This window comes from Salmo salar, chromosome 02, assembly GCF_965601325.2.
Source record: "Salmo salar chromosome 02, fSalSal1, whole genome shotgun sequence".
Taxonomy (NCBI): domain Eukaryota; kingdom Metazoa; phylum Chordata; class Actinopteri; order Salmoniformes; family Salmonidae; genus Salmo; species Salmo salar.
Window position 1 is genome coordinate 57,105,772 of NC_138292.1, and position 10,568 is coordinate 57,116,339.

Here is a 10,568-nt window from a genome sequence, read left to right on the forward strand (position 1 = left end):
ACGACTCCAACACCATCATTAAGTTTGCCAATGACAACAGTGGTAGGCCTGATCACCAATGACGAGACAGCCTATAGTGAGGAGGTCAGAGACCTGGCCGTGTGGTGCCAGGACAACAACCTCTCCCTCAACGTGATCAAAACAAAGGAGATTGTGGACTACAGGAAAAAGGAGGACCGAGCACACCCCCATTCTCATCGATGGGGCTGTAGTGGAGCAGGTTGAGAGATTCAAGTTCCTTGGTGTCCACATCAGCAAACTAACATGGTCCAAGCACATCAAGACAGTCGAAGAGGGCACGACAAAACCTATTCCCCCTCAGGAGACTGAAAAGATTTGGCATGTGTCCTCAGATCCTCAAAAGTTTCTACAGCTGCACCATCGAGAGCCTCCTGACTGGTTGCGTCAATGCCTGGTATGGCAACTGCTCGGCCTCCACCGCATGGCAATACAGAGGGTAGTGCGTACGGCCCAGTGCATCACTGGGGCCAAGCTTCCTGCCATCCTGGACCTCTATACCAGGCGGTGTCAGAGGAAGGCCCTAAAAATTGTCAAAGACTCCAGCCACCCTAGTCATAGACTGTTCCCTCTGCTACCGCACAGCAAGCGGTACCGGAGCGCCAAGTCTAGGTCCAATCGGCTTCTAAACAGCTTCTACCCCCAAGCCATAAGACTCCTGAACATCTAATCAAATGGCTACCCAGACTATTTGCACCCCCCCACCCCTCTTTTACACTGCTGCTACTCTTTATTATCTATGCAGTCACTTTAATAACCATCTACATGTACATATAACCTCGACTAACCTCTACCCCCACACATTGACTCTGTACCGGTACCCCCTGTATACAGCCTGGCTATTGTTATTTTACTGATGCTCTTTATTTGTTACTTTTATTTTTTAAACTGCATTGTTGGTTAAGGGCTTGTAAGTAAGCATGTCACTGTAAGGTCTACATCTGCTGAATTCGGCACATGTGACAAATAAACATTTGATTTGAAGGAGGAAGCCTGTACATAATACAAATATTCCAAAACATGCATCCTGTTCGCATAAAGGCACTCAAGTAATACTGCAAAAACTGTGGCAAAGAAATTCACTTTTTGTCCTGAATACCAAGTGCTATGTTTGGGGCAAATCCAATACATTATCGAGTACCACTCTCCATATTTTCAAGCATAGTGGTGACTGCATCATGTTATGGGTATATTTGTAAATCGTTAACTGGAGTTTTTCAGGATAAAAAAATAAACAGAATGGAGCTAACCACAGGCAAAATCCTATATCCATGGTTGTCTGCTTTCCACCAGACACCAATGAATTCACCTGTCAGCAGGACAATAACCTAAAAACACAAGGCCAAATCTACACTGGAGTTGCTTACCAAGAAGACAGTGAATGTTCCGGAGTGAGTTACCGTTTTCACTTAAATCTACGTGAAAACTATGGCAAGACCTGACAGTGGTCAACAATCAATTTGACAGAGCTTGAAGAACTTAAAATAAAAATGGGCAAATGTTGCACAATGCAGGTGTGGAAAGCGCTTCGACTTACCCAGAAAGACTCACAGAAGTAGTCTGCTAAAGGTGCTTTTACAAACTATTGACTCAAGGGTGTGAATACTTATGTAAATGAGCTCTTTCATTTTCAATACATTTGTTAAAATAATATAAAAACATGTTTTTACTATGTCATTATGGGGTATTGTATGTAGATGGGTGAGATGTTTTTTTTATTTCATCCATTTTGAATTCAGGCTGTAACAAAATGTGGAATAAGTATACAGGTATGAATACTTTCTGAAGGCATGCCTTCCATTTTTTTCCCCCACTTCCACAGTTATGATCAAGTTCAAATCAAGTCTGACTTTGTGAACTATGCCATTTTCCTTTTCAGGCAGTGTTCACCAGTAAATTCCATATTTTGAATACATACGACTGGAACAACACAATGGAAATGACCGTCATCGGCCTGAGGTAGAAAATCTGCTTCCACAATGTGAATGTGTGAGAGAATCAGTCCAAGAAAATCCAATTTCCCCATGCAGTCAAAGTATTGAACATACATTGCTTAAAACTATTTTTATACAACCCCAATACCTTCTACTCAATTAGCTGAAGGACTTCATAGCATTCCATTTATGTACACAAAAAATGCATTTGCCTTTCCTTTATTCACAGTGACAATGGAAACTCAACCAATAGTTCCCTTACCAGGACCATCCCTGTTCAATTTGCAGTTGACCTGGTAGTAAAAGCGTAAGTCTTTACAAGCCTGTACTTAACATTTTGTTTGAGAATGACTCCAAGTTAATTGAATAAAATCAAGGTGACTTATATATCTTGTTGTTGTTGAAGCCTTCCCCAAGACTCCACCACATACATGAACTTTACTCTGGAGGACACATCACCTAAAAGACTGGTGAATGTATATGAGGTAAACAATCAACTGCTATTGCTGTGACTGATATTAAAAGTGTGATTCACACGATGTGGGGGTAATGTGCTATATCTTTTTATACTCCAAAAACAAACTATTTTAATATCTCTGTCACTCTAACCTTGAACTTTTGGTAGTTATGGTCTATGTTTTGTTACAAATTCTGTGACAAATGCCTTTGTATGAAATCTCTATACAAATGTTAGTATGGTTGAGTGATTAAATGTCCCACTGTTTACAGGTGCAGAACTTGGGACTTAAGTCTGTACCCGTCACAGTCACCTTCACTTTCCCAACTAAGCTTGAGCACAGATTTGAAATGAACTACCAAATATCTGTCTTACAGGTAAATTGTTCACATTGCTTACGAAAATGCTGACATTTTACTGCCACAATTTATTTCAATAGGAAACAGCCTAATACAAGTTGTGTTTCTTTTTTTTATAAAGAACCATACTCAATGTGGAAAGATTATCAATTCAACAACAGAGGTGAGTATTCAAATATGCCCCTCACTCTTGACATTGTTGGTAACCTATCCAATCAGGTTACAACTCAGTATAGTAATCATGTTACTGAAACGCACATTTTGCTTTCTGACTGTTTACAGTACTGCTCTCCAGAAAAATACTGCAAGTCCATCGAGTGTGAAAGTTTCCTTTTGGATAAGTTTTTGACAGTTACATTTGTGCTGTCTGGAAATGTAGCTTTCAAGGATCTCGATCAACATGCAAGGGTCTGTATTAAGCCAACTTGAACAAATGATGGTACAGAGTAACAACATGCTAATAATTAACGAGACTTTGGGACAGCAAACATCCCTCTTTAAATCTTTGTCATGCTTATTATTCATTAGCACGCTACACCATTTAAGCTAGAAACGCCATTCAAACTTTAAAACGTGCAGTGTTCAGGACCAGTGTGCTTGCATAAAACCTGTTGACGTATGTTATACTTTTTAAAGTATTGTTTTTTGTCCTCCATCTACTTCCGTTGGATTTCTTCAACATTCTAAAAGTTCCATTGTTACAGACTCCCATGAATTCCAACATTCTATTATACAAATCAAGAGATACAGATGTCTTAATAACAGCATCAACTTCATTCATTAAGTTGACTTCCCACTGTTGAATTACGCAATGCAAGAGACATGGCAAGTAGCCTTGTAGTTTTTGAACTTTTGTAGGCTTTTTTAATGGTCTTCAATGGGCAAAAATTGTAGCACAAGTTATCGCAAAAACGTCATAAAAGGCATCCGATTTTCTGATAAACTTGAAGCCCATGCAAAAGACCAGGAACACAGAAATATGACGTAGGAACTCGTCACTTGCCTGGCTTATTAACTGACAAATAAGCTACTTTCCCAACATCTTAGAGGGTATGACATCTTGGTCTACTTCTCTGCTTTTCAATTCTAAAATCAGAACAGAAATATCTTCCACCCATCAAATGATGCAGGTTTGTCAGTTACTGCATTGACAAAATTTGTCAACTTTTACAAACTGAAAATGTTATCACTTTCCGAGCTTTTTATACCACAACTTAGACGTTATGACATAGGAGTCTACTTCTCTGCTATTCAAATCTGAAATCAGACAGCTGTTCTAGTAACCACAACTACTTTGTCTGAACTTTTTTTTAAACATCTGCCGTTTTGACCACTTTCCCAACCTGTTAAGACAAAAACGTAGAGCTTCATCTAACTTCTCCGCTAATTAAATCTGAATTCAGAACACTTATTCTACTACCACAAAATACTTTTAAAGAACTGAAGCAAGTAACACAATTTTACTTAATGTAAAATTACCACCTAGTTCTACTAACAATATCTCACTCTACAGAGCTTGTCATTGCCAAAGAAATTCACTGGGGATAGAGAAACAGTCAATTTCATCAGTTTTGTCAAACTCAGCTATGACAAAAAACGATATGTCCAGACAGCGAGTGACCCAAGGGTAAGTTTCCTGTAAAAAAAAAAGAAAAACTTCAAAAGATATAAATATTTCTTGAGCAAAGATTCACAAAAGCATCAATTTTGTATGTATTTATTTGCTCATTAGGATAACTCTTCAAGCTTCCACCAAACACAGGTAATTCCATTTGTGGAATGAAACTGGTTTACTGTATAAGAATGGTTTTTAAATTGCTTGTTCCATCGTCACTCATTGTCTCAAAATGTATTTCTCCAGATTGATGTTCAGGCTGAGATCATCATTTCTCCCCATAGAGACCTGATAATAGGGACAGGAGTTGGAGTAGGACTCTTCCTCTTGATCATCATTACAATGGCCATGTATATGGTGGGTATCAAAGCTGCAACAGAACCTTTGCTTCTGCAATGTAAAGGACCAACACTTTGATTGTTGAACTGTTCAACATTGTTTTTTCCTTTCTACTCAGATGGGATGCTTCCAGAGAAAAAGCCATGATAATGAAGAGAATGAAGGGGAATAGAGTGAGCAAGATGACGCTGCAAAGGCTAACAATGTGTATGCTAACGCTTTGGAGAAGCAGCCACAGCCTGAGAGCAGAGCCAAAACCTCTCCTTGTTGACATTCAGACAGTAAAAAATGGCTTCTACGCTAGCAATGAGGGGGTAGGGGAGGGACCAAAAGAGAAACAGGATGTGTCAGAGGCAGGCTAAAGGAGTAGTAGTCTAAGCAACAACAAAAAATTAAACTCAGGCCGATTCAGATTTAGGAAATGTACTTGGTATTCAGACTTATGCACACTGAATACATGTAATTCAACCGCCTAAAAGCCTCCCACTTGTTGGCCAACAGATTTTCTCATGGAGTTTTCAGTACATTTATCTAGTGTAAATATTATCCAATATTTAATGGATTGAACTACTGAATGGCAACTTTCAGGATTAATCAAACCATTATACTGAGAAGGGCATACATTTTCTAAAGGGGCCCGACTCAGATTTAGGAAATATGCCTTTTCTTTTGCACACCTTTCCTACGCACTTCTCAGTAGTTGGTATTCAGACTTAACTTATGCAGCTGTGCAACGGGCTTTGCAGGCGTGGTTTCCTTGGGCACAGCGACTACATTTAATTAAACAGCTGAAAACCTTCCCACTTGCTGGCCAACAGATTTCCTTGTGGAGTTGTCATTCAATAGGGTTCAATACAGTGATCTTAAGCCATCCCTTTAAATATATTGTTGCTTTAATTCGAATTTGTCGACAGACTAGACTACATAGAGAACGTGTTCAGAATATATGGATCAATGAAAGATAAAGATGAATATGCATATAATTAGATGGCTGTTTCAGCACCAACTGGTATATTTAGGGACATTTTTGGGTTAGAAAAGTATGAATCATTAAAAAAAAACTGCTTTAGCGAGCCTTTAGGCACAATATATATATATATATATATTGATGAATGAAAAATAGTGGTTTGATTCATGCTGAAAGTTGTCAAATTCAATCCATGAAATTTGGGAAGGTGTATAAAAAGTGTACAATAAGTTTTGAACAACAGTCCTACCATAATCATGGAGCTGTATGACAACAATCCAGCCGCCGTGCGCCATGCTAGCAAATTATTGCGCAACATGTTGGCTTGGTGGGGGTGGAGGCCCACTTTGTTTTCTTTTCCCGTCAATGCAAATAATAATATGTTCTTAACTGACTTGCCTAATTAAATAAAACATGTATTGTGCTAGATGTTATTACTTGTGCTTTGAGATTATCAAAATGATCAATAATTTGTAGTTATGTGCCTTTTGTAATGTCATTATGGTGTGATAAGTGAAATAAATGATTATAGGTAAATGAGTAAAGAATCCACTCTGAAACTTATCTAATTAGTAATTGATGTAGAATGTGTCATGAATAATTAAAGTACTGAACGTAAGTCCCATAAAGGTCTAGAGGCTGGAGAGGGAGAGAAATGTGTGTGCGTATTAGAGGACCTAAGAGAACTGTAGACATTTGTTCTACCTGACCTAGCAACTTTGAGAGGCTTTGGAGGAAATATGGGAGTAACTCTCAAGGTCTCAGTAATCTCGGGGGAAAGCACAGACAGCGCTGGATAGTGATTAACAGTTGTGAGAAGTCCGGGGAGGGATACTGTTCACCTACTGTTTGTGTGTGCGTAGGTTATCTACTGTTGGTGTGGTGGTTTGTGCGTAAGCGGAGAGAGGATAAAATGAACTTCTTTGTTAATGTTGGGCAGAACGTTCTCTGAATAAACTGTACAGACCTTTTGCAGAAAGCCGAGTCCTTGCCTAATTATTAACCCATTGTCTTACAAACCATGGGAATTAGTCAAGGCTTAGAGTGTTTTTTTTTTACATTTAAGTCGCTCTTATCCAGAGCGACTTACAGTAGTGAATGCATACATTTCATCCATTTTTTCCGTACTGGTCCCCCGTGGGAATCGAACCCACAACCCTGGTGTTGCAAACACCATGCGCTACCAACTGAGCCACACAGGACCAATTGTTAATTATTATCATTGGGATAGAATAATTCCTATGACATGGTGGCAGCCCAGGTGCAATGTATGAAATGGTGAATTGAAAATGTAAAAAAATTGAGAAATGGAAATCAGATTAAAAAGGTATTTATACCCTTTGTAACGGCAAGCCTAAATTTGCTCAGGTGCAATATATATCCTAAACAAGTCAATTTGTTGGACTCCTGATCCTCTTCCAAGCTGTACGAAATTAATAGATCACCTGCCTTCAAATAATCTGTAAGGATAAATACCGCTCTCTCTGTATGGTCCCACAGTATGATAGTGACATTCTAAAGAAAGAGCAAGTCTGATGTGATTATAGAGAAGCACAAATCTGGGGAAGGGTACACGACCATTTTAACGTCATTGAACGTCCCTCTGAGCAGTCTGAGTGGAAAAATTAAAACCACCACGACACTCCCTACATCAGGCACCCACTCTAAACTTAGTTGCCGGACAAGAAAGGAACTTCTTAGGGAAGCTACTGAGGCCAACTGTGACTGAATGAGTTACATTAGTCAGTGGCTGCAATTGACGATGTATCAACAATCTCCAAGGCATTCCACAAAAAGGGTCTTTATGGGAGAGTGGCAAGGACGAAGCCCTGGCTGAAGAAAAGCCTTGTCTGCAAAGAGTTTGCAAAACATCCCCTAGAAGATGCTGCCGTTGTGGCAGAATGTCTGGTGAACGCTAAGCAGGATGTGCGGCTTTTCAGCAAAAGGGACTGGCAATATTGTCAGGATTGATGGAAAGATGAAAGGTGCAAAATACATAGAAATGCTGGATAAAAACTTGCTCCCCTCTGCCAAGAAATGTCCTGTGGAAGTTTTTCAACAGGACAATGACCCAAAGCACACTCCCAGAGCAACACTGGAGTAGCTTAAAGAAAATAGATGTTCTTGAGTGGCCCAGTCAGACTCCTGACCATAATCTCATCAAACATCTGTGGAAAGACCTCAAAATCGCAGTCTACAGTTCCACAACTTGAGGAATTTTGCAAAGAGGAATGGGAAAATATTGCTTTATTACAGTGTGCAAAGTTAGTTGAAAAGACTAATAGCTGCCAGAGGTGGTCCAACCAAGTATTGACCTAGGGGGATGAATACATAAAATGAACTGTCATTACTTTATTGTTTACCATTTTCTTTTGTGTGTGTTGGGGGGGGGGGGGGGATCTGAAGAAGAATGTGACTCAAATAAAATTTCCCAATCTAACGCATCAAAATCCAAGGCTGTGAGACTTCAAATGTGAAAAAGTGATGGAAGCCAAATACTTTTTCAAAGCACTGAAATTAAAACATTCTGAAGTGCATACAGTACAGAAACTCTGCTGGTTCAGCCTTAGAAGCCTAATGCCCGATGCATACGAGTTTTGTTATAACAGATGTCTATGCCGCATTTTCCGTTCCTGACACGTGCTTTGCTTTTCAACTAGCTAAAAGCTAGCTACTTGGAGTGTGTGTTAAATGTTTAACGCATGAAGTACACAGAACGCACCGCAGCCTAGTGCGGCTCACCCCAAAATAGCGTTGCGGACTGCTCCTTTGACAATTAATGACTTCTGCCGGAATGCAAAGAGTTTGATGCATCTGGTGGACTTAAGGCATAAAGTTTGGGTCTCCTATTACAATTGTGAATAACAGCAGAGCATTTTCTGGAGAAGGAGCCACAATACAATCATGTTGACATGATTTTCAGTGTGCTTCCATGACTGATTTCACATTAGTCTCCCAGTGATCATAGGGGGGAAAAAAATCAGCTCAAAGAATTGCCATGTCTTCAAGCGGATTACTCATTTACCTAGCTCTTATCAATTTATACATTACAGTGGATGGAGAACGCTGTTATTTCTATTATTAACAACAAAAAAATCTATTATATGCTTTTCCCACTAAAAACCGGCAGGTTCGCTCGACCTTATACAAGATTCCTCACGCGTAAAGATGGTGGAATTAAGTCAAGGTCAAATACAACTTATCTTTAGACACACGTCCACGACCTGTTGGGGCTACGGGTTAGCAATGAACCCCGAGACGGGATTGCTAACAAGGCTGGAAATTCAAAACATCAAAAATCTAATCATTTCAATTTCTCAAACAATCAACTATTTTACACCATTTAAAAGATAAACATCTCCTTAATCTAACCACATTGTTCCATTTTCAAAGAGGCATTACGGCAAAAGCATAAAATTAGATTATGTTAGGACAGTACATAGCCACAAAAGTACAAACATCCATTTTTAATGAAAGGTCAGGCGTCACCAAAAGCAGAAACCAGCTAAAATTATGCACCAACCTTTGACAATCTCCATCAGATGACACTCCTAGGACATTATGTTATACAATACATGCATTTTTTGTTTCATCAAGTTCATATTTATATCCAAAAACAGCATTTTACAGTAGCGGTGAAATTCAGATTTTTTTCTTCTCTGAAATGCTTCCGGTGAACAACGTTACAATTTACAAAATTACTATTCGAAAACATTGGTAAATTATAATATTGTCATTCAAATAATTATTGTTTAACATTTCGTAAATGCTACTGTATTGCCAGATTTCATAATAACTTTACTGGGAAATCACAAGTTGCAATAAACCGGGTGCTGTGCTAAGAACAATAGGCTAGGCTATACAGTTAGCACCATCTTGTAACCAGCTAATATCAATAATACTATCGTCAATAATCCCTTACCTTTGATTATCTTCATCCATTGGCACTTCCAGGAATCCCAGGTCCACTACAAATGTGGTTTCTTTTGACAAAGTTCATAATTGATGTCCAAATAACTCCAAGTTGTTAGCGCTTCGGTGGCTACTAAAAAGTAGCGCGGGGGGGGGGGGTGGGAAGTCACGGCGAAAAGTTACAAAAGTTTTTAAAAAATAATCTATTTACGTTCGTTCAAACACGTCAAACGTTGTTTAGCATCAATCTTTAGAGCCATTTTTAACGTGAAACATCAGTAATGTTTCAACCCGACCTCTCCTGTGTCTAGAAAAACGTTTTTGAAAAGTGTCTCGCGTCACATGATTAATGGAAGTGACAACATCCCAGGGAGGTCAACTTCCCTGCATTCTAATTCGATCTCTGTTCATCATAGACGCTTCAAACAACTTTATAAAGATCGCTGACATCTAGTGGAAGCCGTAGGAGTTGCGAAATGAATCCTTTCTCACTGTGGTATCTATTAAACAATGACCCCAAAAAAATTGTACAGCCACAAAATTCTTTTTTTCTCTCAGGTTCTCTCAGGTTTTTGCCTGCCATATGAGTTTTGTTATACTTAGACACCATTCAAACAGTTTTAGAAAATTCAGAGTGTTTTCTATCCAAATCTGGTAATAATATGCATATCCTAGCTTCTGAGTTGGTGTAGGTGGCAGTTAAAAAAGAGCACATTTTTTTCAAAATTCTCAATACTGCCCCCTAGCCCCAACAGGTTAATGTCTTACATCTCCACTCCGAACAAATAGCAGGTGAATAACCTGCTGTTCTCATGCTTAAGTTATAGGTCAGAATATGCATAGAGAGAGCGCATTAAAGGGAATTAAGTTTGAGTTACGTGCGCTTAACTTGGGTCGGAATCGTCCCCATAGAGAATAACTGCTAAATACATTTAGTCCGACCTGACCACAGAACCAGGAAAATCAC

General features: G+C 39.1%; 1 protein-coding gene across 1 annotated transcript in view; it reads left to right on the forward strand.

Annotated features, from left to right (window-relative positions):
- Positions 1-6,668, forward strand: part of LOC106588084 (integrin alpha-L) — a 37,348-nt gene extending 30,680 nt beyond the window's left edge. Inside the window, exons 22-31 of the mRNA XM_014176752.3 lie at positions 1,898-1,977; positions 2,182-2,259; positions 2,359-2,437; positions 2,682-2,786; positions 2,890-2,931; positions 3,051-3,176; positions 4,282-4,395; positions 4,501-4,530; positions 4,630-4,740; positions 4,841-6,668. Coding sequence (XP_014032227.1) covers positions 1,898-1,977; positions 2,182-2,259; positions 2,359-2,437; positions 2,682-2,786; positions 2,890-2,931; positions 3,051-3,176; positions 4,282-4,395; positions 4,501-4,530; positions 4,630-4,740; positions 4,841-4,894 — 819 coding nt within the window. The 3' untranslated portion in view covers positions 4,895-6,668. The remainder of the gene's footprint in view (positions 1-1,897; positions 1,978-2,181; positions 2,260-2,358; positions 2,438-2,681; positions 2,787-2,889; positions 2,932-3,050; positions 3,177-4,281; positions 4,396-4,500; positions 4,531-4,629; positions 4,741-4,840) is intronic.
- Positions 6,669-10,568: the final 3,900 nt, after the last annotated feature.